At 39.8% G+C, this 27,071-nt stretch overlaps 1 protein-coding gene and 1 long non-coding RNA gene across 2 annotated transcripts; both read right to left on the reverse strand.

Annotated features, from left to right (window-relative positions):
- Positions 1–2,614: 2,614 nt before the first annotated feature.
- Positions 2,615–8,019, reverse strand: LOC106946085 (uncharacterized). The gene is made up of 3 exons (XR_001424690.1): positions 7,157–8,019; positions 3,466–3,551; positions 2,615–3,375 (listed from the first exon to the last, which is right to left on the reverse strand). It is a non-coding gene; the product is annotated as an uncharacterized LOC106946085 (long non-coding RNA).
- A 1,588-nt stretch (positions 8,020–9,607) lies between these two features.
- On the reverse strand, positions 9,608–25,462 carry dhtkd1 (dehydrogenase E1 and transketolase domain containing 1). Its single transcript, XM_015030204.1, has 17 exons — positions 25,126–25,462; positions 23,934–24,086; positions 21,809–22,020; positions 21,533–21,727; positions 21,120–21,389; positions 20,531–20,702; positions 19,591–19,789; positions 18,710–19,022; positions 18,543–18,627; positions 16,872–17,011; positions 16,638–16,788; positions 16,461–16,567; positions 15,489–15,653; positions 15,318–15,400; positions 14,133–14,299; positions 10,459–10,544; positions 9,608–10,368 (listed from the first exon to the last, which is right to left on the reverse strand). The coding sequence occupies exons 1-17, from the start codon at positions 25,298–25,300 to the stop codon at positions 10,201–10,203; spliced, it is 2,841 nt and encodes a 946-aa protein (XP_014885690.1). The 5' UTR covers positions 25,301–25,462; the 3' UTR covers positions 9,608–10,200.
- Between the last annotated feature and the right edge of the window lie 1,609 nt (positions 25,463–27,071).

Consider the following 27,071-nt stretch of genomic DNA (forward strand, 5'->3'; position numbering starts at 1 on the left):
GGCACAGTGTCCATACAGGCAGAAACCACCAGCACTACAACAATCCTTTTCCAACACGTTTTCAGGTCATTAAAAGCACAAACAGGTTCAATGACATATGCTGAGGTCAATTCAAATATGGTCTTTGCGTCATTAAATGCCAGTTGGTAAGAAGTCACTTTTGACTAAACAAATGCGATTCTTCGGAGGTATCGGAGTAAATTCGACAATATCTAACAGAAATAAAGCCTTTCAAACATCCATGTGTGTGTGATTAACCTGTACAATGTGTTCCACTGAAATAGTAATGTTGTATTTTAATGAATGGGTCTTTAGTTTTACCGTTCCGACGTCACCTCCGCTCTTAGTCGATGTAAATAATGGTAGCTCACAGCAGGAGGGCTGGAAAAAAATAATCATTAAATTATTGTTAAAGCTCCTTATGACAAATTAGAATAAGATCAAAGCTTTTCAAAAATCACGAGACAGGAAATCATCTGTAGTTATTACGAATTATTGCCCACTTCCAAGTTATGCAAGGCAAATAGTGAACAATGGAGCAAAACCGGCGCATTGAAAGATAAGAGCAGCAGCACCAATTAAAAGAGTAAATATAAATATTCACACCATTAAAAACCCCAGCAACTGAACATCAGTTTGTTACAGAAATACATAAAAATGTTCATTTTCAAGGGCAGACTATAATATTTTGAAGTGGTTTACATTCATGCTCCATACAGTATTTGACTAAATTGAATCAAGTTTCATTTATTTTCCCGAGAATCTGGACCACGAGGGACATTATGATCCCAGCTTATCAACAATATCAAACGCAACATATTTTCTGACAACCTAATCCTCACTCCTCACTACTTGCTTGGTCCCCACCAAACATCTTTTTATTTCCTGTGCATAAGAAAAATAAAACACCAGTCTGGACAATCAGGGAAAAAAAAAAAAAAAAAAAAGCAGAGTAGTGCTGAACTCACCTGATTCATTTCTTCAAGCACCGGAAGAAACGGAAAAAAATCAACACTCTTTTGAAAAAATAAAACACTTTTAGGACTCATTGTTGCTCTGATTTGAGAGGCGATGTTGGGCTAAACGTTGGTGTTCATTTCCCCTCCTCTGTTGGGTAATAAACTCAGTTCAGACCCACAAAGATGCTGACTGTTTCAGCTTTTTCATTTAAACTAAGAGTATAAGGCTGCAGTTTCAAAGTCTGAAACCGACACTAAGAATAACCTGCATGAGTAGGAGCAGCTAGAGGAGTTTGAACGGCGTCACTGCAGCCGTGGATTTGTTGTTTCTTCAAAAATGACACGTACAGATTACCAGTTCATCAACTTAGAACTTTTTCACCTTACGACCTGAAAAGGTTATTTTTTTATGTTAAATAGCAACACAAAGCAGAGCATCATTGCAAAACAAAAAGAAAACGTGATTTTCATTTCTTAAAATAATACAAATAATAATATAATGTATAAAAATATAGTTCAATTACAACATCAAATTTATTTTAAGTCATAAACAAGCGTTTTATAACAACTGAAGGTAGCATAATTACTCGATTGTGCCTGGAAATCAAATAATAATGCCCTTTTAAATTATGTTCTGTGTCTAATAGGGAACCAATAAAGAGAAGCTAAAATAGGGAAGTATAGTCCTTTTACTTTTTGTTTGAATCAAAATTCACAGCTCTTTACTACTTGGTGGACTTCCTGATGGAAATATTTCTTATTTTTAGCAAAATTGCAGAAGCTAAAGAAGGCAGTCCAAGAAACCTCTTTTAAAATGAATTAAAGTTCAAGAGCATTAGTGAGAAAAACAAGAACAGAGCCCTGAAGAGCAAGAAACTCAGACGTGGGGGAAGTTTAAAATAGAGATTAGCTACAAAACAATAAGCCAAGCTTTGGACATGTTGTAGAGAGTTGGTCATCCTCTGAAAATAGAAACCTACCAAGACACCAGAGCAGCCATGTAGGGACAAACATGTGACAGGAGGCGCTCTGGACAAAATTAAACACATTTATATACAGGTAAGCTCGAAATTATTCATGCTCCTGGCAGAATTACATTTAAAGTAATATTTCTGATTTTATCAACCAAGATGTTTCGTCTTACTAAAATATGGTTTGCGTGTCCAGAGTCCTGAATTGAATCTGAAAGGAGGATCCTGTGGAGGGAATTAAAGACCTGGAGCTCATTAACCAGGTGGAATAATAAAGATTTTTGAATTATTGAGAAAGGATAGGAACAATATTCAAAAAGCCAATTTTTTTGAGAAAATGTAAAACGTTCCTTTCTGCTCCATTGTATTGTCTTTGTAAAAATGATCAACTCTTACCCTATCAGACAGGAATTAAATATAAATCGAAATTTGCAAGGAGTATGAGTAATTTTGGGCTTCACTGTATAAGCAAAAAAAAAAAAAAACTACGTCAGTGGTAGAAATCTGGCATTTCCTTTGCCAATGGTGAGACATGGAGGTGGCACCGTTATGCTGCGTGTGTGTGAATATATTTCCAAGGTATTTTATTGTGAAGGGAAAACAAATTCAAAGCAGTGAACTCTTATTTTCACTCTTGACTCTCAGTTGAATTTAAAGAAACACGACCAAAAAAAAAACAAAACAAAACATGAAAATAGATTTATTTAAAAAGTTTTGCTGTATTTACATTTCATGATGTCAGTATTTTTTCAGTTACAGCCTTCGTGTAAACAAGGAACATCTTCTACGTACAGAATTACAACTGCAACAGTTTTCATTATTTAATCAGAAAACGCTTCATCTCTTTCTGAGCTCCGTTCGTTTTGCACCACGCCACACTTCAAGATTAATGCTGTACGTCTAACAACTTAAACTGATGCTTTCTGCATTCAGCAGCACAAACATGGACGCCTCCTGCAGGCGTTTGTGAGTGACATGACCAGAGGGGTTTGGATTCCTGAAGAAGGGAACCTGTAGAGGTTTTATTTATGTAAATGCATCCCTGCAATCATAAAAAAAAGCAGAAGAGTGAGGTGGACTACAATCATCATGTAAACATGATCTCTAAGGCCTTTATTCAGACAAATCTAACTTCAAACACACACACACAAAAAAAACTGGCGTAAAATGTGAGAAGATTTAAGACAATGCTTTCAAAACATTAAAATTAACACTCTAAACTACAATGACTCAAATTTTAAACATTATTCTCTTAAAGACATTCGTTGATTGCATTATCACCGCTGAGCCTGTAGTGTAGAACTGCTGCCCGGGTTCTGCTTCGTTTGGTTTCGAGCTTCGCTTAATGAAAACGTGGCTGTGAGGATGGCCTCCTGCTGCTGGTGATGAAGGGTCCCGATGCCGACGGCGGGGGCGGGAAGAGCGGGGCGACTCACCAACCGGAGCTGATGTGCAGAGAGTCCGAGACGACGAGAATGAGTCGTTTGTGAAAACGGCGAGATGTTGGCATTAAAAGCTGCAGCGCGCTAGTTTACCTTGCAGGCCAGCTGCTTCTCGAACCGAGGCGCCACGAAAGACCAGGGGCCCATGTTTTGAGGTTCCTCCTGACTCCAAATAAACTCTGGGAGGAGGAGGAGAAGAGGAAACAATTTCATTTTCTCACGGTGAATTTCTGCTGCCGCTTCTCTTTTTAAAATCAAGCTGCATGACTTCAGCGTTTTCTGGGAACAATGCCTCATAGAGCTGAAGTGAAACCAGCAGTTTCAAGGTTTGGTTTCAAAAGAAAATGTTTGCTCACAATCACTTTGACAGCGGAAAGAAGAAGAGCTCTGTGAATGCAGCGCTGTAACAGGGTGTCTGCAGGTTTCAGTGAGTCACATTTAAGACCTTTTTAATGCTGCCTTGGATTAAATTGAAATTTAACACTGAAAAATACTTTAGTTTTGGCAACAGAAGTGAGCCAGTGGCAAAAATAAATGTTCGCCAGTCAACTGGTAATAATTTTGCCATGACAGCGTCAAAAAAAAGCTAGCAAGGTCACATTAGCAGCTAGTCAGCAATAGCCTCAATCGCCTTTATCTCGTTTTTTAATCACAGAACGCGATGAAGATCTGCGCGTGCGACTCAAACTTTTCCCTTACAGAAAAGTTCTGCGATTAAAAAAAAAAAATACAGATACAAGATTAAACACAACAGACCTGTGATTAATGCATTTAAGGTCAAATTAAATTAAGCTAATATTAGACATTTTAAGGCATTTAATCCAGCTTCATGATTTTAAGACTTTTTAAGACTCGTTAAGGACGCAGACACCCTTGAGAAGGTTTATCAACTTTTCCTCATGTTTATGGCGACATACTGGAAGATATTAGGAAATTTATTTTTTAGAAATGCACACGTCAAATGCTATTTTTTTTTACAAGAATTTTTTTATCTGTCTTTTATCTGTCTTTTTTTTATCTAAAAAAGCAGCAGAACATACATTTAAAAAAAAAATAAAAAAAAATCCACAAGTCTTAACTCTTCCACATGCTGACTTCTGGGATACACTGAACTGTAATTTGTAGAGTCGGATGTTTTCATAGTAAAACTGCAGCATTCTCAGCAGGTCGGTGCCGTTTAACAACACGATGCCAAACTCCTGAGATATGAATTACAGCAACGTAGTCCGACTGAGATAAACTGGAGGACACTTCACCTTGAAATGTCAAGGCTGCTGCTCATAACTTACAGGCTTCCAGTTAAAGCACCTGTGCAGCCGCAGAGAGAAGGAAGAGGTTCTAGTTTTGCTTTGCTGTCGTGGCGGGGGTGACCGTGCGCCGCAGATGTGGTGTGTGTGCAGCAGAAGATCCAACAACCCGACTGCAGAGTCTTGAGTCAGAGCAGCAGCTCGACGGCCGACAACAGTGTGAATTTAAGTGAGACGAGAAACAGGAACGCTTCCTTCTGCTGATGTAAGAGCATGTAATGCTGTTCAAACCGGATCGGCGTGTGAATCGGGGATGGAAAACAAGCCCCCGCCTTAGTTTTAATTAATCCTAGTAATCAGACAAAATCTGTGTTTTCACTGAATTTTCACGGGATCTTATTGGACTTAATTAATGAAATACGTTGTTTGGAAAAGACTCTTGAACTGCGATTGAAACTGGCCCAGCCCGCATATTAAATAGCTTTCTGACATCGTTTCAATGATGCTCAGATTTTGTTATATAATTCACAAAACGTCAACCTGGAGAAACACTTTCTGCACAGTAATTATTTAACTGTGTTAACTCTACCAGAAAAAAAAAATGTACCAAAAAAAAAGAAAACTTTTTCTTTCTAAGCATGTGACCATAAAATGACATCCAGCTTCAAGGCACTAATCAGAAACAAATGTTGAAACTTCCTTAAAAGCAAATTGGACTCAAGTCGACATATTTAATAATGCAGACAGCAATAAACATTTTTTCTTATTATTTAGTCTGACTTCCTAACCCTTTTTAACAAAGACACCATCTTTGTTCACTCCTCCACTCTGAGTGTGTGTGTGTGTGTGTGAGTGTGTGTGCTGTATGTGTTGCACTTTAAACATTCATGAAGCAAAAACCGTTTCACCTGGACGATAAAACTCCTTTAGAGACAGAGAGACAGTCTAAGTTCTGTCCATATTTCACGCCGGGAGACGATAAGCAAACGCTTTGGAGATTTACTGGTCGGACACAAACGCGCGGAGCGATGCTCGAGCATCAGATGCTGCTAATGAGACGACAGAAAAGTCAAAGCCTGGGCCCAGAATTGATTAACGCTCTGCCTGCGCGTGTTAATGTGCAGAGTTTATGCAGCCGACCAGACCAAATGTGCACCTGCCTGGTTTAGTTACGTCAAATGCGATTTTATCATCTCAAACATTTAAACTCCTAAATAATGCACGGAGCTAATAGATACAGTTGATATCTATGTTAGATGTCAGAGTTTATATTTCTCCTTGATGACGGCATTTGACAAAGTGTCACACTTTGTTTCATAATTATGTGTTTAGCTGAACAAATAAACTTGACGGTCAAGCAATCATTTTATGTTCTTTAACTGCTTTTCCACATCGAAAATGGATACGTTTCAGATAAAAATAAAAATATAAAGATTGTCAAATAAAAATGTTATTTTTCAACCTGGATGAGATTTTAGGACATTAAACAATTGTCGATTTTAATTCTTCATGCTGTTTTAAGAAGAATTTTCTTAAATTATGCTTTGAACTGTCTTGTGAAGAGTTGCACAAATTTCCTCTTTCATGCCATAAAAATGTTTCTCATCAGACTACAGGGTGTAAAATTAGGGCCTTGTGTAATTCAGGAATATTACAAAACACTTTATGGGACCTGTGTGAAAAAGCCACCCAGTGATCCTCCAGCTAAGAGGAAAATGAGTCCAACCGTGTCCTGCTCCAACAGCCTGGTCTGGAGTAAAAACGAGACACATCATCAGACTCTGATTAGAGCATTTAGAAAAAGGATTGGCTGATTTTGATTTCTGTTTTCCACTTCCCCAAAGCCGCTCACAGCCACCTCCTTAAAGAGGAAGTGGTCTCTCGTAGAGTACTCGACTCCACTCAGGCTGTCAACTAGAAAGCTCTTGTTTGGAAAAGGCTCCACGGCAAATAGAAAATTAAACACGCTTTTTATTACCCTGATTAAAAATGTTAATGACTTTTCATTTATTTCGCTTGGCAGAGCGAGTCTCCCTTGTGTAGCCGTGGATAGGGCAGCACTTCCTGCTGCTGCAGAGGGGAATTCCTAGAAAAATAAAAACGCTGCATGCAAAACACGGGACAGGTGTGCTTTTTCAAAAGAGAAACCCCAAAAAAAAAAAAACTTTGAAAAAAAAAAAAAAAAAAAAAAAGGTAAGCTGATGCTGAACAGGAAGCTCTCCAAGGCAGAACTACGCTCACAAAATGTACCGTTTAATACGTTACACACTGCTTCAAAACAATGAATCAAGAATGCAAAACAAAACTGAAGAGAGTAGTGGAAAGTACTCCATATGATTGAGATTTGGAAAAAGGAACTTGTGAATGTTCAGTGTTTAGTTGCTCAGTAAATCAAAAATATGGTCCAACTTGACTCGCACTCATGTGCAGATAAAGAAGAACCTCAGGTGTGATTGCATCTTGTTACGAGTCAAGTGTGTGTGTGTGTGTGTGTGTGTGTGTGTGTGTGTGTGTCAGCGTGCGGGGGCTCTCTCTACCTTTAGCGTTTGGATACTTTCTGAGCTCCTGCTGCAGAGGCTCGACAGGAAACGGACACAGCTCCTCCACACGGATCAGCGCCGTGTTCTGGCCGGCTGCTGACGTCTCTCTCTGCTTCAGCAGGGCGTAGTAATGCTTTCCGGAGCACAGCACCACCTTCTGGACGCTAATGAGAATGAATCCGATATTTTTCAGTGCAACGAAAGAGGACAGAAAAGAGGATAGAGCTCTTGAAAAAACGGTTCATGTTTTAAGTTTCAAGATTTCTTCAGTGCAATATTGATATTTCTGTTACGTATTCCTTAAAACCACAGTCAGAATCAGGCATAAACAACTTTACAGCTGGTCTAAGTTGTGGTAGACAAACTTGGGTACATTAAAAGTATGTATGTTTCTTGAAAAAGGAAAATATAAAAAACATTTTTTGTTCTACACAGATAGACAAAGGAAATTATTTCATCCTCAACTTGCAATTCTTAGATTTTTTTAAAACTTTAAAAGGCAGTTTAGGATCTCCGATATACTAAAAACCTGGAAATATGATAAAATGTTTTTAAACCCGTTTCAAGTAACCTTGACGAATCCAAGTTCAGCTTGTTCTGTTCTGACCGATGACTGAAAAATCTGATTTCTCTCCATCAGTGAATGCATCACCAATAAGTGCTAGTTAGAAAAACTCTCCCTACATCTGGAAGCATCGGTGAGCTTCACCGAAGTGAGAAAAATTAAATCAGAGGAAGCACAGAGATGGAAGATGCTTCTTAATGAAACGCTTGTTTCTTCTGAATTATTCCGGCTGTGACAAAGCGAGAGAGAGCAAGACTTCAGAGAGACTCATTCGCAGTTCTTTTCTTTTCGCCATTTTATTCTATTCTNAGGACTCATTGTTGCTCTGATTTGAGAGGCGATGTTGGGCTAAACGTTGGTGTTCATTTCCCCTCCTCTGTTGGGTAATAAACTCAGTTCAGACCCACAAAGATGCTGACTGTTTCAGCTTTTTCATTTAAACTAAGAGTATAAGGCTGCAGTTTCAAAGTCTGAAACCGACACTAAGAATAACCTGCATGAGTAGGAGCAGCTAGAGGAGTTTGAACGGCGTCACTGCAGCCGTGGATTTGTTGTTTCTTCAAAAATGACACGTACAGATTACCAGTTCATCAACTTAGAACTTTTTCACCTTACGACCTGAAAAGGTTATTTTTTTATGTTAAATAGCAACACAAAGCAGAGCATCATTGCAAAACAAAAAGAAAACGTGATTTTCATTTCTTAAAATAATACAAATAATAATATAATGTATAAAAATATAGTTCAATTACAACATCAAATTTATTTTAAGTCATAAACAAGCGTTTTATAACAACTGAAGGTAGCATAATTACTCGATTGTGCCTGGAAATCAAATAATAATGCCCTTTTAAATTATGTTCTGTGTCTAATAGGGAACCAATAAAGAGAAGCTAAAATAGGGAAGTATAGTCCTTTTACTTTTTGTTTGAATCAAAATTCACAGCTCTTTACTACTTGGTGGACTTCCTGATGGAAATATTTCTTATTTTTAGCAAAATTGCAGAAGCTAAAGAAGGCAGTCCAAGAAACCTCTTTTAAAATGAATTAAAGTTCAAGAGCATTAGTGAGAAAAACAAGAACAGAGCCCTGAAGAGCAAGAAACTCAGACGTGGGGGAAGTTTAAAATAGAGATTAGCTACAAAACAATAAGCCAAGCTTTGGACATGTTGTAGAGAGTTGGTCATCCTCTGAAAATAGAAACCTACCAAGACACCAGAGCAGCCATGTAGGGACAAACATGTGACAGGAGGCGCTCTGGACAAAATTAAACACATTTATATACAGGTAAGCTCGAAATTATTCATGCTCCTGGCAGAATTACATTTAAAGTAATATTTCTGATTTTATCAACCAAGATGTTTCGTCTTACTAAAATATGGTTTGCGTGTCCAGAGTCCTGAATTGAATCTGAAAGGAGGATCCTGTGGAGGGAATTAAAGACCTGGAGCTCATTAACCAGGTGGAATAATAAAGATTTTTGAATTATTGAGAAAGGATAGGAACAATATTCAAAAAGCCAATTTTTTTGAGAAAATGTAAAACGTTCCTTTCTGCTCCATTGTATTGTCTTTGTAAAAATGATCAACTCTTACCCTATCAGACAGGAATTAAATATAAATCGAAATTTGCAAGGAGTATGAGTAATTTTGGGCTTCACTGTATAAGCAAAAAAAAAAAAAAACTACGTCAGTGGTAGAAATCTGGCATTTCCTTTGCCAATGGTGAGACATGGAGGTGGCACCGTTATGCTGCGTGTGTGTGAATATATTTCCAAGGTATTTTATTGTGAAGGGAAAACAAATTCAAAGCAGTGAACTCTTATTTTCACTCTTGACTCTCAGTTGAATTTAAAGAAACACGACCAAAAAAAAAACAAAACAAAACATGAAAATAGATTTATTTAAAAAGTTTTGCTGTATTTACATTTCATGATGTCAGTATTTTTTCAGTTACAGCCTTCGTGTAAACAAGGAACATCTTCTACGTACAGAATTACAACTGCAACAGTTTTCATTATTTAATCAGAAAACGCTTCATCTCTTTCTGAGCTCCGTTCGTTTTGCACCACGCCACACTTCAAGATTAATGCTGTACGTCTAACAACTTAAACTGATGCTTTCTGCATTCAGCAGCACAAACATGGACGCCTCCTGCAGGCGTTTGTGAGTGACATGACCAGAGGGGTTTGGATTCCTGAAGAAGGGAACCTGTAGAGGTTTTATTTATGTAAATGCATCCCTGCAATCATAAAAAAAAGCAGAAGAGTGAGGTGGACTACAATCATCATGTAAACATGATCTCTAAGGCCTTTATTCAGACAAATCTAACTTCAAACACACACACACAAAAAAAACTGGCGTAAAATGTGAGAAGATTTAAGACAATGCTTTCAAAACATTAAAATTAACACTCTAAACTACAATGACTCAAATTTTAAACATTATTCTCTTAAAGACATTCGTTGATTGCATTATCACCGCTGAGCCTGTAGTGTAGAACTGCTGCCCGGGTTCTGCTTCGTTTGGTTTCGAGCTTCGCTTAATGAAAACGTGGCTGTGAGGATGGCCTCCTGCTGCTGGTGATGAAGGGTCCCGATGCCGACGGCGGGGGCGGGAAGAGCGGGGCGACTCACCAACCGGAGCTGATGTGCAGAGAGTCCGAGACGACGAGAATGAGTCGTTTGTGAAAACGGCGAGATGTTGGCATTAAAAGCTGCAGCGCGCTAGTTTACCTTGCAGGCCAGCTGCTTCTCGAACCGAGGCGCCACGAAAGACCAGGGGCCCATGTTTTGAGGTTCCTCCTGACTCCAAATAAACTCTGGGAGGAGGAGGAGAAGAGGAAACAATTTCATTTTCTCACGGTGAATTTCTGCTGCCGCTTCTCTTTTTAAAATCAAGCTGCATGACTTCAGCGTTTTCTGGGAACAATGCCTCATAGAGCTGAAGTGAAACCAGCAGTTTCAAGGTTTGGTTTCAAAAGAAAATGTTTGCTCACAATCACTTTGACAGCGGAAAGAAGAAGAGCTCTGTGAATGCAGCGCTGTAACAGGGTGTCTGCAGGTTTCAGTGAGTCACATTTAAGACCTTTTTAATGCTGCCTTGGATTAAATTGAAATTTAACACTGAAAAATACTTTAGTTTTGGCAACAGAAGTGAGCCAGTGGCAAAAATAAATGTTCGCCAGTCAACTGGTAATAATTTTGCCATGACAGCGTCAAAAAAAAGCTAGCAAGGTCACATTAGCAGCTAGTCAGCAATAGCCTCAATCGCCTTTATCTCGTTTTTTAATCACAGAACGCGATGAAGATCTGCGCGTGCGACTCAAACTTTTCCCTTACAGAAAAGTTCTGCGATTAAAAAAAAAAAATACAGATACAAGATTAAACACAACAGACCTGTGATTAATGCATTTAAGGTCAAATTAAATTAAGCTAATATTAGACATTTTAAGGCATTTAATCCAGCTTCATGATTTTAAGACTTTTTAAGACTCGTTAAGGACGCAGACACCCTTGAGAAGGTTTATCAACTTTTCCTCATGTTTATGGCGACATACTGGAAGATATTAGGAAATTTATTTTTTAGAAATGCACACGTCAAATGCTATTTTTTTTTACAAGAATTTTTTTATCTGTCTTTTATCTGTCTTTTTTTTATCTAAAAAAGCAGCAGAACATACATTTAAAAAAAAAATAAAAAAAAATCCACAAGTCTTAACTCTTCCACATGCTGACTTCTGGGATACACTGAACTGTAATTTGTAGAGTCGGATGTTTTCATAGTAAAACTGCAGCATTCTCAGCAGGTCGGTGCCGTTTAACAACACGATGCCAAACTCCTGAGATATGAATTACAGCAACGTAGTCCGACTGAGATAAACTGGAGGACACTTCACCTTGAAATGTCAAGGCTGCTGCTCATAACTTACAGGCTTCCAGTTAAAGCACCTGTGCAGCCGCAGAGAGAAGGAAGAGGTTCTAGTTTTGCTTTGCTGTCGTGGCGGGGGTGACCGTGCGCCGCAGATGTGGTGTGTGTGCAGCAGAAGATCCAACAACCCGACTGCAGAGTCTTGAGTCAGAGCAGCAGCTCGACGGCCGACAACAGTGTGAATTTAAGTGAGACGAGAAACAGGAACGCTTCCTTCTGCTGATGTAAGAGCATGTAATGCTGTTCAAACCGGATCGGCGTGTGAATCGGGGATGGAAAACAAGCCCCCGCCTTAGTTTTAATTAATCCTAGTAATCAGACAAAATCTGTGTTTTCACTGAATTTTCACGGGATCTTATTGGACTTAATTAATGAAATACGTTGTTTGGAAAAGACTCTTGAACTGCGATTGAAACTGGCCCAGCCCGCATATTAAATAGCTTTCTGACATCGTTTCAATGATGCTCAGATTTTGTTATATAATTCACAAAACGTCAACCTGGAGAAACACTTTCTGCACAGTAATTATTTAACTGTGTTAACTCTACCAGAAAAAAAAAATGTACCAAAAAAAAAGAAAACTTTTTCTTTCTAAGCATGTGACCATAAAATGACATCCAGCTTCAAGGCACTAATCAGAAACAAATGTTGAAACTTCCTTAAAAGCAAATTGGACTCAAGTCGACATATTTAATAATGCAGACAGCAATAAACATTTTTTCTTATTATTTAGTCTGACTTCCTAACCCTTTTTAACAAAGACACCATCTTTGTTCACTCCTCCACTCTGAGTGTGTGTGTGTGTGTGTGAGTGTGTGTGCTGTATGTGTTGCACTTTAAACATTCATGAAGCAAAAACCGTTTCACCTGGACGATAAAACTCCTTTAGAGACAGAGAGACAGTCTAAGTTCTGTCCATATTTCACGCCGGGAGACGATAAGCAAACGCTTTGGAGATTTACTGGTCGGACACAAACGCGCGGAGCGATGCTCGAGCATCAGATGCTGCTAATGAGACGACAGAAAAGTCAAAGCCTGGGCCCAGAATTGATTAACGCTCTGCCTGCGCGTGTTAATGTGCAGAGTTTATGCAGCCGACCAGACCAAATGTGCACCTGCCTGGTTTAGTTACGTCAAATGCGATTTTATCATCTCAAACATTTAAACTCCTAAATAATGCACGGAGCTAATAGATACAGTTGATATCTATGTTAGATGTCAGAGTTTATATTTCTCCTTGATGACGGCATTTGACAAAGTGTCACACTTTGTTTCATAATTATGTGTTTAGCTGAACAAATAAACTTGACGGTCAAGCAATCATTTTATGTTCTTTAACTGCTTTTCCACATCGAAAATGGATACGTTTCAGATAAAAATAAAAATATAAAGATTGTCAAATAAAAATGTTATTTTTCAACCTGGATGAGATTTTAGGACATTAAACAATTGTCGATTTTAATTCTTCATGCTGTTTTAAGAAGAATTTTCTTAAATTATGCTTTGAACTGTCTTGTGAAGAGTTGCACAAATTTCCTCTTTCATGCCATAAAAATGTTTCTCATCAGACTACAGGGTGTAAAATTAGGGCCTTGTGTAATTCAGGAATATTACAAAACACTTTATGGGACCTGTGTGAAAAAGCCACCCAGTGATCCTCCAGCTAAGAGGAAAATGAGTCCAACCGTGTCCTGCTCCAACAGCCTGGTCTGGAGTAAAAACGAGACACATCATCAGACTCTGATTAGAGCATTTAGAAAAAGGATTGGCTGATTTTGATTTCTGTTTTCCACTTCCCCAAAGCCGCTCACAGCCACCTCCTTAAAGAGGAAGTGGTCTCTCGTAGAGTACTCGACTCCACTCAGGCTGTCAACTAGAAAGCTCTTGTTTGGAAAAGGCTCCACGGCAAATAGAAAATTAAACACGCTTTTTATTACCCTGATTAAAAATGTTAATGACTTTTCATTTATTTCGCTTGGCAGAGCGAGTCTCCCTTGTGTAGCCGTGGATAGGGCAGCACTTCCTGCTGCTGCAGAGGGGAATTCCTAGAAAAATAAAAACGCTGCATGCAAAACACGGGACAGGTGTGCTTTTTCAAAAGAGGAACCCCGAACACAAAAAGACTTTGGAAAAAAAAAAAAAAAAAGGTAAGCTGATGCTGAACAGGAAGCTCTCCAAGGCAGAACTACGCTCACAAAATGTACCGTTTAATACGTTACACACTGCTTCAAAACAATGAATCAAGAATGCAAAACAAAACTGAAGAGAGTAGTGGAAAGTACTCCATATGATTGAGATTTGGAAAAAGGAACTTGTGAATGTTCAGTGTTTAGTTGCTCAGTAAATCAAAAATATGGTCCAACTTGACTCGCACTCATGTGCAGATAAAGAAGAACCTCAGGTGTGATTGCATCTTGTTACGAGTCAAGTGTGTGTGTGTGTGTGTGTGTGTGTGTCAGCGTGCGGGGGCTCTCTCTACCTTTAGCGTTTGGATACTTTCTGAGCTCCTGCTGCAGAGGCTCGACAGGAAACGGACACAGCTCCTCCACACGGATCAGCGCCGTGTTCTGGCCGGCTGCTGACGTCTCTCTCTGCTTCAGCAGGGCGTAGTAATGCTTTCCGGAGCACAGCACCACCTTCTGGACGCTAATGAGAATGAATCCGATATTTTTCAGTGCAACGAAAGAGGACAGAAAAGAGGATAGAGCTCTTGAAAAAACGGTTCATGTTTTAAGTTTCAAGATTTCTTCAGTGCAATATTGATATTTCTGTTACGTATTCCTTAAAACCACAGTCAGAATCAGGCATAAACAACTTTACAGCTGGTCTAAGTTGTGGTAGACAAACTTGGGTACATTAAAAGTATGTATGTTTCTTGAAAAAGGAAAATATAAAAAACATTTTTTGTTCTACACAGATAGACAAAGGAAATTATTTCATCCTCAACTTGCAATTCTTAGATTTTTTTAAAACTTTAAAAGGCAGTTTAGGATCTCCGATATACTAAAAACCTGGAAATATGATAAAATGTTTTTAAACCCGTTTCAAGTAACCTTGACGAATCCAAGTTCAGCTTGTTCTGTTCTGACCGATGACTGAAAAATCTGATTTCTCTCCATCAGTGAATGCATCACCAATAAGTGCTAGTTAGAAAAACTCTCCCTACATCTGGAAGCATCGGTGAGCTTCACCGAAGTGAGAAAAATTAAATCAGAGGAAGCACAGAGATGGAAGATGCTTCTTAATGAAACGCTTGTTTCTTCTGAATTATTCCGGCTGTGACAAAGCGAGAGAGAGCAAGACTTCAGAGAGACTCATTCGCAGTTCTTTTCTTTTCGCCATTTTATTCTATTCTGATTTTATATTTTTCCACAGCAGTTTGCTGCCGTTTCAATCTGTTTTTCAAAGTGCTACATAGATAAACTTGCCGCCGACATTCAGAGGAACACTGGAAGGTTTCTCTACATCATCTTTTTGAGATTTCAACATCCGTCTATCATCTGATATTGTGAATTTGGAAATGTTGGCGATCTTTTAGAAATTTCAGAGCCGAGATAAGCATCTAAGGAGACTTAAGTCGTGACAAAACCTAAAAGTTAAGATCCAAACTTAGCCACAAAATGAAATACTCGGCTTTCCCAGATAAAGGTCGGGTGGTGTGCACCTTTCTGCGGAGACAGAAGCATCCCCCAGCACCGGCCTGAAGGACGTTCCCGGTGCCAGTTCGCTCAGACTGGACACCGCTCCCTGGAATAGACAAACATCTTTGATTACTTCTCATGGAAATACTGGAGGAAAAAAGAAGCAACGCTAAAAAAGAAAAGCTTCCTCTTACAGAAAACCTGAGCAGTGTTTTGGGCCCGACCACAATGAGAGGTTTGCGGAAGTTTCGGATCATCTGCCTCCTGAGGAGGTGGAAGTACTGGGCCGGAGTGGTTGGGTTGACCACCGCCATGTTGACAGTGTCGCCGTCCACACCCTCTTCTTTACTGTCGCACATCTGAAGGAGGGAAGCAAACGAGCCAAGCCTGATTTCCTTCCAGAAGTTGACAGGAAATGAAAAAGCCACTGATGTTTTAAGTCAGAATTTCTAAAATTTGGCACAGAATAAAGCGGAAACAGACTCATCTCTGACCTGAAACCACATCTGAGCTACCACAAGCTAATCTCTGGAGGATATCTTATACAATAACCCTGAAGAGTGTAATATCTTGGCTGCATCTCCGTTACACCGATACATTTGAATACATTCATCACAAAATGACTGTCATTACTTTGATTTTTTTTAGCAATTTACCAAAAACAGTGGGGTGACTGTTCAATTGCTGCATCTGGTCCAAAGCTGTTGAATTCATTTACCGTTTCAACTGCGAACCATCGATGATCTGTTTTTCTTTAATGCTAAGCTAAAAACGCAGCTGCAGTTAGCACACAGTGGAAGGCGATAAAAGATTACATTGTTGTTTTAGGACCATTTTCAAGTCATATGGTAACATTACATTCTAATTCTACCCAAAATAAATCAACAAAACAAAAGAAACCACAAATAAAATGAATGATGAAGTCTCTGTCAGCAAAACTATCCTTCAAAATAAGGGACAGTTGAGACCAAAGCACCAGACTGAAAACTTTAGTCATCCAGTTTTTGAAGAAAGAGAGAAAAGAGAGAAATAACTGGAAATTGAATTCACTTCTATGATTCTGCTAATTTCGATTCAGCACAATTTCGTAAAATACAACTACAAATCTGTAAAACGTGGGTTTAAGTGTCTGCGTTTAAAAGCGTGAAGCGAACGCGGAGCCTCACCTGGAGGAAGCGCTCCATGCGGCAGGACGAGTGTTCGGGTCCGGCTCCGTCGTAGCCGTGAGGCAGCAGGATCACCATCCCGCACTGGAGCAGCCACTTGGCCTCACCTGCAAACCAAACGGCTGAATCAGCCCCGCTTCGCTCCGCCTTAGCGGGAGGAATCTAACCGAGGCCGACCTGCTGAGATGAAAGTATCGAAGATGATCTGAGCCCCGTTGAAGAAATCCCCGAACTGCGCCTCCCAGATGGGCAGCAGCCTGGGCTGGGCGATGCTCATGCCGTACTCGAACCCGAGCACCGCCTCCTCCGACAGCGGGCTGTTGCACACCTGAACCAAAACAAGATTGTTTTCCCAAAGCACCGACACGTCCTGACTCGTCGCCAAACTGTAGCCATTTTTTTTTTTTCTACCTCGAGGAATGCCGTCTGCTGCGGGCTGATGTGGTTCAGAGGAACGTAGGTGTCGTTGGTATCCTGGCACACCAGCATGGCGTGTCGCTGGCTGAACGTGCCTCGTCCGACGTCCTGGCCGCTTATTCGGATGTGAAAGCCTGCGACATTTACAAATCAATATTTTACACCGAAGAGAAAATATTAGCAAGTAGTTTGTCTCGTTCCGACTGCAAATATATCAGCACACTTAAATTAAGACAAAAGTAACTTAAATGTAACTTTTCAGCAAGACATGCAAGTGTGTTTTAAGTTGATGATTCTTGAATATAGATACAGAAAGTAACATTTCCACTGTTTTTCATTTAAAACAAGAAATATGTCTTAGTATGAGTGAAAAAAAAAAACTTTTTAAATTTACATTCATGAATTATTGACCTGCAAGTGAGAAGTTGCTGTGAAGTTAGTTTTCTCTTATTTCAATCGTACTAAGGCAGGGGTCTGCAACCTTCACCATTCAAAGAGCCAATTTTGCCCCAAATCCAGCTAAATAAAACCCACTTAGAGCCACAAGTGTTACATGAACAGTTGATAAAAGACAATTTTAAATTTTTGATACATATCTACTATAGCAAATTTGTTATTTTTAAAGAACCTCCATTTTATTTCTATTTTTTGGTTTTAATATACTAAAAAAACAAAAAAAAAATTTATTTTTTTTTGCAAAAAGAGATTCCGATAGTAATATTGGTTAAAAAAAAAAAAAAAAAACACATTGTTTTAAACCTAATGACAGTAAAATTAGATGTAAAAATTTTGATAATTTTAGCATCATTCTGTTGTGGAAATTAAATTAAATTATTAAAAGAAAAAACTGTAAAATGAGTACAACTTCCTTCTTCACAAAATGTAAACAAAAATGGAGTCGCATCAGATTTTAGTGGTTGGAGGATTTCACTCAGTAAACAGTAAAATGTATTCTTAAATCAATGCTTAATAGTAATAGTTTATATATTTTTCGTGGGGGGTTGCGTTCCGAAATCCATCAAGTAATTACCTCTATTTTTTACAATTATTATAAATTATTGTAAATAATATTGAAACCAAAGAACAAAACCCGTTTTCAGATCAGCGGTTGTGCGTGTTCATCAATCGGGCCTTAATGTGATCCGGAGTCATGTCATTAAAGCGTCTCCTCCAAGCTGCTTTGCGAGATTCACAGCTGTATCAGAGCGATGGATCTCGTCAAGCGAGCCTCTGGTCGGGTTTTGCGCTGCCTCAGGCCACAGTTGTTTCCAGCAGGCATTCTGAGTTTCAGTTTCCATCTCCTGAATGGCCAAGCTGGATTACGTATATTTAAAATACCGTAACGTTGTTGGTAGAGAAGAAGCGCGGAGACTGTTTAGCCAATCAGGACGCAGAACACAATGCACTGTGAAAACAAACTGCACAAACAAATCCTCGCTATAACAGCGTCATAGCGAGGGTTCACTGTATATCATTTTCAGTCGTAGGTATTAAGAGCCACTGTGGAAGGTCCAAAGAGTCACTTGTGGCTCCAGAGCTGCAGGTTGCAGACCCCTGTACTGAGAATTAATGGGAATTAGACAAAAATAATTGGTAAGATTTTGATTTTTGCAGTGTAAGCAAAACACAAACACTCGAAGGGAAACGCTGTAAAGGCACACACACCCTGGCAGAGCAGAGAGCCGAATGCCAGGGCCTCTGCCGTCGACCAGTCTAGCCTGGCGCCCTCCTCCAACTTCTGCAGCCGAGCCTGAGTCCAGAAAGGAAACAAGACGACAGCGCTCAGCCTGCGATGGCGGAACGAAAGCCTCCGCCTGAGACCACTGCTGTACCTGTACGTGGGTCTTTAGGAGGTGGTTGTGCAAGCAGATCTGTTTGGGGATGTCGACGGACTTCGCTCCGACAAACTGCAGCAGCTGGGCGGGGACGCCCGTGTCCCAGGTGGTGACTCTGGCCTGGGGCTCCACCAGGTCGCCCCAGCGGCCCTGCAGGTTGGTGGGCGGGGGGCTGTACAGGGTCATGCCGGACAGCTTGTCGTTGAGCGCGCCGTAGTAGCTGGACTTGATCTCCGCTCGCTCTGCCTCCGTCATCAGACCCTCGGATATCAGCTGGTCCGAGTAGGAGTCGGGGACGCTCTGACGCGACCTGAGAGGAGGAATGAGACGCAAGAAGAAGAAGAAGAGATTTCCAGACGGAGAATTCATCTCAATCGAATGTCTGTCAGGTTTCAGTGGACGATAAATCGTCCCAGAAAGTATTGCCTTTAATTTCGAGGCCACTTTCAACTAATATAATAATATTAATGGTGAGTTAATAAAAGTGCAGCCTCTCAAAGATCAAAAAATAAATAAATTCTAAAGAATATTTAATGTTGGAGCTGGAAAACATGTTAAATGTCCAAAATAGACAAACAAAACGACTGAAACAGCAATAATTATAATGTGTTATAAAGTCTAAATGTGTCAGGAAATATCAACCATTCAGCCTGGAAAGAGAAAACAGGCAAAATGACAGGTATAGCTTAAAAAAATAAAAACTTGAGTGGAAACCATTTTGTTCTGGGTGGTTTTTCAACAACAACAATAAAAAATAAAGAGAGCATCTCTGATGATCCAACTGGAAATTGTCGAAAAAATAAAAATTACTGATTTATGTCTTATTGAGACAGACAGACGTACTCAACCTTTGACCCAGGAGGTAAAAGCGGACCGACCTGATGATCCTGTACATGGCCGGGTTGGTGAAGAACGGCTCGTCCAGCTCGTTGTGGCCCCACTGACGGTAGCAGATCAGGTCCAGGATGACGTCCCGCCTGAACTGCCGCTGGTAGTCCACAGCCAGCCTGGCGGCTCGCAGAACGTCCTCTGCATCGTCGCCGTTCACATGAATCACGGCGCAGTTCACCATCTTACCTTCGGAAAAGACAAACACCTGGATTTTTTTTTTTTTTTTTGCTTTATTTTGATTAAGGCCGAAACAATTAATCGGATTAATCGTGACGAATCGATTATGGAAATAATCATCAACTAATTTAGTAATCAATTAATCATTAACTGAGTAGACAGACTCAAAAAAAAAAAAAACCCACATGCTCAGAGCAGTAATTAAGATTATAACAAGTAAAATTTTACAAAAAAAAAAAAAGCATTTTGAATTTAAGATAATAATAAAAAAAACACTTTGTCTGTAAATCTGTTCCACCCAGAACTCTTCCAGTGGAGAAGAGTTGTAAAAAAAACAGAAAGAAAAAAAGGTATTAATCCATTAATCCAAAAAAAACAACAGACCTGCCCTGCACTGTATTGACGTTAAATCAAGCAGAAAGAGCTGAGCTAGTTTTCTACCACCTGAAGCGTCCTTCTCTTCGACGATCCAGCGTTCACTGAAGGAATGCTGTTATCGCATCCTAGGCGAGACATTTTTATTTTCTTATTCAAAAAGTAACTAAAATTATTTGCATATTTTAATGTAATATTTTATTTTAAAAAAAAAGCCTCAAACAAAACAAACAAAAAAAAAACCCCCAACAAAATATGGTATTTTTTATTCAATTAATTGTCAGAATAATCGATAACTAAAACAAACTGTTAGCTGCAGGCCTAATTTTGAACCATCTACTTGCTCTGCAGACGCAGCGTGAGAGTTTCACTCACCAACGTCGCTGCAGTACAGAGAGGACCTCCCTCTGTCTGACGGAGTGGTGTAACCCACTTGGTTGTTCACTATGAGGTGAATGCTGCCGCCCACTCGGTAGTGAGGCAGGTTTGAAAGGGTCAGCGTTTCTGGAACGATTCCCTGGCCGGTAAATGACCCGTCGCCGTGAACCTGGAGATAAAACAAATATTTAAAGAACTCCCAGGAAGATTGAACGGTACAGAAAGCTACAAAGAGGACGTCTTTGTAGCTTTCTGTATGCTAAAGTGACTAAATACTTTAGTCGTTTTAGTGTTCATAACCATAGTGAAGATGTAAAATAAACTCTGCTTTTATTACTGTAGAAAATTGTCTTTACCAAAGTTTTTTTTTTATCTCTCTCAAGAGTTCTGAAATGTTTTGAAGATTTTCATCAAGCTGAAGAATAATTTTCCCAGACAGTACAGAAGTTACCCTCTTCAAATTGTAATAACATCTTAAAATCTTGATGCAGGATTTTACCAGCTACGAATTTTTAACTTTCCTACTTGGATCGGACTAATCAGCAGCAGATTCAGCCGTCTGCGCTTAAATGCACGCTGTAAGCACCTGCAGACAGATGACCTGGTCCCCAGGGTAGGCGCCCTCCTCAGGCGAATAGTCTCCCTCTTTCCTCAGCTGCTGCCTCGCTCTCGTTTTGCCCTGGGCCACCGGGTTGATGGCCTCCAGGTGAGACGGGTTGGGCAGCATCGTGACGTGAAGAGGGCGCCCTGCTCCCATGTCCAGCTCCACAGAGGAGGTGAGATGAGAGAGAACGTCGCCGATAGCGGGGGAGGAGTCGGGGAACTCGCTGAGTCCGCGCATCTTACGGAACATGAGCTGCAGGGGGGGCAGCAACGAGAACAACCGCGCGTTAGCGCAAAGACGGCTTCCAGCTCGGAAGCAGACTGCGACTTTGTTGTAGCTGAGCAATCTGAGCGTTGCCATGGCAGCAACGTTTTCTTTAATCACGACTCTCTGACCTCTGGTGGGAACTTCAGCAGGCCTGTCAGGAGGTTCAGGCGGCCTCTGTGGGGCATCCCGATGACGACGTCCGTCACGCCGCTGTGGGCCGACTGGTGGAAGAGCTCATAGAAAAATCCCATCATGCTCTCTGCTCCCTCTCCTCCGTAGCGCTTCACAGTAGCAAATTTAGTGGCCAGGAAGTGGTCGAACTCCTACACACCCCCCCAAACATTTCTTTATTTCCCCACCAGACTGGATGCGGGCGATACCTGCTCCCCTCCTCTCAGACCTACCTGGGACTCCAGCATTAGCTTAGCCAGGTGCTTCTTCTCCTCTGGAGAGAAGCCTTCCCTCTTGAGCTCCTCGAAGCGGTCGGCGAACCACTCCCTCTCCTCCAGACTGCTCAGCTGGCCGGTCTCCACGGACAGGTGGCCGCAGTAGACCCGCTCCAGGTAGGTCTGGACCTCCTCCGCCGAGGCCTGAGCCTTCCCAAAGTGACGCAGGCCTGAGCAAGGAAGAACACACAACGTTTACCTGGAGGCTAGCTCTGCACACAGACAGAGAAAAGGTAAACAAAACCTTAAAGATTGAGAAGCTTAAAACAGCGTTTCAATTGGTTTTAGTAAGATGGAATTTTTTGGCTTAGCGGTACAAAATGTTTCAGGAAAAAAAAAAATTAACTTAATGTTTAAAAATGAAGACATTTCTCTCAAAACTAATTGCAATTCAAGAGACAGCTAGAACAACATGTCCATATTATATAATCATATTTAATTTAAGATCAATTCAGTTTCAGGAAACATTCATTTCATTTACTTGTTTTTTTTTTTTTACTTGACTATATACAAAATAACAGCTTTTGTTAATTAAGCCAAACTCTGAATCGCTTCATTCTGCAACAAATTTACACAAGTTATTTGGTTACACTTAAAAACCAACAACTAGTTCCTGAAATACTTTGCCACAACCACACAAGTGTGTGTTTTTATCTTCACAAGGACTTTGCACCGACTTCCATTCATTTCTATATAGAAATGGACTGAATTTACATGATGGTTTTTCCAGCCATTTTGACCACATTCAACCATTTACATAGTATGTATGAATGTGGGTTGGGGTAAGGTGCATGTTGACATGAAGCTGAAATGAACCAACGACCTTCTGATTACAAGACGACTGCTCTACCCACTAAGCCACAGTGTGATGTTTGTATTGCTCACTCATTTTAATCATAACTGCACAATGTGCTGTATATGATAAATATTGAAATAACTGCATATGCACATGCTTCTCATTTAATCTCATTGTACATGACAAATAAATCATAATGCTAAAATAATGTGTTCTAATTTTTTTTATTGCATTTTCTACATGTAACCACAATGCATTTTATAATTTTAAAATACATTTCATGTGTGTCTCTGTTATTTATTTTGGTACATAAATAAATATGTACTTATAGAGTTTATAGAGTTACGGCATTTTGACCTTTGATGACATTTTACCTTGCGTTTTCTTTAATTTGGTTGTAACTTAGGTCAGAGCTAAGAGTTTACGATGGAAATTTAGATTTTTTTTCTGTGTTTGATGCTTTAATTTAAAGCATAGCAATAGGCTCTTTGGGAAAGAAGTTTCAAATATGTTTTTTTATCTGTAGCAACAAAACTCCACCACACCCAACACAGAAATACGTCTCCCAAAGAACAGGGATGGGATGGAAAAAATAAAAAGTTTTAATGGCTGGGTTTTCTTGTGACGTTATTGCGCAACGTAAAATTGCAGCGAAGCAGACCTTGAAGATTAAACAAATTTGTCAGAGAGGAACCTAAGACTTTGTCAAACATAGTCCAAGGCTTTATTTGAAAATAAATTAAGACTTTTGTATTAAGTTTATCAACTTAACACAAAATTCAGAATGTATTTTTTATTAAACGTTTCTGAAGTAGTTGTCTACAAGTAGCAGTAAAAAAAAGAAAAGTGAAGCAAGTCCGGGCTGGTACTTTCTGGAATGAGTTGGAGAGTTAATCCTTTCCTAAGGTGCAGGGATTCAATCCTTTTGTGTTTGCTTGCCCATCCTTTTCAGCACAAGCACTTAGATAACACTGAAACTTCCTTAATCTACAAAGTAGATGGAAAAGGAGGGAAAACAGAAATGTGGCATTAAAGACAGGACATCAAATCCTGCCTGAAACTCCTGGCTGAGAGGAAAAACAGTAAGATTGTCATTCATGCAGGCGGTGAAGACAAACGCTGTCATTCAACCGCTTATTCTTCCTCAATATTTACATAAAGTCCAACATTTGATTTTCAGAAGTGAAGCAAGACACAAACAGCTACGGAGTCTGAAATAACATATTCCTGAATGTGTGTACGGCAGGACTCTGATTTTTCTACAAGTACACGGACTATGAAACTTACCTGAGGTGTTGAGCGTTCCCGTGACGGCACCGGCCAGCATGTCTATCTCCGGGACACGGTCCACAACGGGCTGCTGAGGTAGTAGGGGGTTAATTTTAGCAGCCTTGTGTCCATGTGTTCTGTACGCCTCCACCAGGCGGGCGAGACCGTGATCTGAGCCGAGAACAAAAAACATGCTGCCAGTAAGCACGGGTGAAGCCAGAAAGGTTTGGACAGGGTGGAGGATATACCAGAATGTAATGATGTTTATAAAGAAAGTTGCTATGGCTGAACGTAAAATGTAATAATAAAATACAAATACGGAATCTAGCATGAATAAATAAATGTAATTTGCTCTCTTACATAATTGCAGAAAAATAAAGACGCATGCGCATGCTTCTCAAACAGTTTTTCAGTTACTCAGTTCAAGAAGCTTACAAATTCATTACACACACAAAAAAAAGATCTAAAGTGTTTATTTCTGCTAAAATTTGACAACCACAATGAAGCTTGAATTCATGAATGAATCAAAATTTGTTTTCCCTGAAAATTTGATTGCACTAAAAATCTATGTTAATAGAAGTGTTTATGTTATGCTCATACTTAGCTTACTTAGCCGTGGTATCACTGTGTCTGACTGGTGAGCGAACTGTACTGACAATCTCCATAAACAATCTGAGGCATTGCAAAGAGGAAGATGATAAACATCAGATCAAGCTTAGATGAAGGCTGCTGTTAAGGAGGAGTGGTGTTAACACCTGAGCAAAACCACAGATTGGTCCACACCGCACTCATGCAGTAATCCATGTGAAAAGAAGCCCACCTTACATTTTTTCACCATATTACTAAATAAACATTCCTCTTTTTCTTCTCCAATCAGTCTGTGCGTAATGAACCTATGCAGCTTTTATATTTGAACTGAATTTCTGGAGAATAAAAATGAAATAACTCTTCTGTCTGGTGAAGATGGTCCCCTTGAGTCCCCCTTTCGTGTCGCCTCTGCTCCGAAGAAGAAACTCGACTCTTCCTGAGAAACACAGGTGCACTGCAGCTAGCTGCCTACAACACATGAGGAGCTAGCTAAAGTGGGTGATGCTCAGATTAATACATCACACAAAGACAAATAATTAGCGCACATTTCACCACTGTAGCCTCCATTTATCCCCTCCACATCCTTATCAGCTCTCCGTGTTGTAATTTAACCCGTACCGACCTTGGTTCAGTGCAGCGATGCGGTCCCTCTGTGACTGGTTGTGCTCTCCGGCGAGCTGCTTCGGTCGGTATCCATACACTCCTCTCTCGGTGTGATAGCTGCAGGCGAAAAGCTGCCTAGCAACCCTTGGTGGGAGTCTGCTCAGAGACTTTTTCAGAAAAAACACGGCCGACATGTTTCAAGTCGTAAATCTTTAATCCCCCAGCGTGACAGAGGCTCTCCCCAAGCCGAAAGGCTACAAGACGGCGGCCATAATGCCGTCGTACTGGGAGGAGATGCCGCACCGGCTACCGATTGGCCGAAAGGTATTGACACGTTTCACAACATGTCTCTAAATCCATATTTATTTTTTATTTTATTTTATGATTCAGGACAAATGATTATATATAGAACAAACATTACATTGTCGTGTTTCTGCTTATTAAAAGACGCATATATTTGATGCGACCACCATAATAAGTGAGTTAACGTACATCTGATGCGTTCAGGTGCCCCTTGAAATTTTAATACTGCTCTGTTATGTTCCGCTCCTGGTTGTATATTTAAATTTCTTAAAGACAAACTACTTTGCAGGCCACGTTGTCCTGGTCAGTCCAATCTGGATTCGTGTTCTCTCATACAACCACGAATCACTATTGTAACCCCGAAACATAAGCCCTACTTTTGCAGAGCCAAGATAAGTTTACACAAAACTGTAATGACCAGGGAGTCTGAATACAGGACAAACTTTTTAGATTTTAGATTTACTCTTAGAAGATACTGAAAATCCATGTCATTTTCCTTCCAAGCTAAAAAAAAAAAATTGCGCACTGCTTTGTGTTGGCAATTTAAAATCCAAATGAAATATTGTTTGTGGTTATGGTGTAAGAAAATACTGAACAGTATATAGGCCTCAAGGTTTTGCTCAGGTTGGATGGGAACTAAATGGGCCTGATTTTAATGAGCTACCATGGGACCAGAGTGGGTTTTGCTACATACAACCAATCCAGGTCATCGTTTCTCAAATGGGTTGTCCACTAAGAAAAACACTTTGGCAGGAAAAGTTGTCCTACATCAAAGCTAATGTAGGCAGTCAACATAGGTCTGTTGTGCAACCAAGGGACAAACCTATCAGTGACTTACTTTTCATACTACACTCCACTCATATGTAAAAATGTATGTGCCCTTACCTGGAAAATACAGCTGTCTATATGTCTATATATATATATATATATATATACTGCTCAAAAAAATAACGGGAACATTTCACTTTAATTTTGTGTGGCTCCAAATCCAGGCCTCCATTGGTTAATAAATTTGATTTCCATTGATGATTTGTGTGTGATTTTGTTGTCAGCACATTCAACTTTGTACAGAACAAAGTATTCAATGAGAATATTTCATTCATTCAGATCTAGGATGTGTTATTTGAATGTTCCCTTCATTTTTTTGAGCAGTATGTATATATATATATATACATACATATATATAAAAATCATGATCCCAGTTTGAAAACAGAATATTGCTTTTCTAAACACCCAGCAGACCTGGACACCTACAAAACCTTCTCTTTTTAATAGCCAATTCTCACATGGATTGAGAAACTGTAATCAATATTAAATAAAAAGTTATATCAAGACTTAACACAGGCTTTTGTCATGGTGCAAAATTCAGATTTAAATGACAATTTTTACTTTATTACTCGATTCACTTGATTACCAGTGGGTGGAGCTATTGCACAGCAATGCTTTGCTACTTTTAAAATTTTACCTTGTTTAATACGTTTAGATAAACAGGTTGATGGACTGAAACGTTGGAGTGTAACCAGTAATACGGCAGTAGACCGTCCATCCACATTTTTTTTTTTTTTTTTGCAAAGTTGTAAAACAAGTTTGTGGTTTAAGGGCGAGGCTCTTTGGCATCTTGGGTCTTCATTTGGGTTGTCATAAACCAGCGTTTATCTCCTT

This window comes from Poecilia latipinna, unplaced genomic scaffold, assembly GCF_001443285.1.
Source record: "Poecilia latipinna isolate Pla-1442-1.1 unplaced genomic scaffold, P_latipinna-1.0 Scaffold175, whole genome shotgun sequence".
NCBI lineage: Eukaryota > Metazoa > Chordata > Actinopteri > Cyprinodontiformes > Poeciliidae > Poecilia > Poecilia latipinna.

Coding starts and splice junctions, on each gene's coding strand:
- dhtkd1 (XM_015030204.1), bottom strand. CDS start 25,300: ATGTCGGCCGTGTTTTTTCTGAAAAAGTCTCTGAGCAGACTCCCACCA. Junction 19,023..19,590: donor GCCATGTACAGGATCATCAG/GTCGGTCCGCTT, acceptor TCCTCCTCTCAG/GTCGCGTCAGAGCGTCCCCG. Junction 10,545..14,132: donor AAAGTATCCAAACGCTAAAG/GTAGAGAGAGCC, acceptor TCCTCCTCCCAG/AGTTTATTTGGAGTCAGGAG.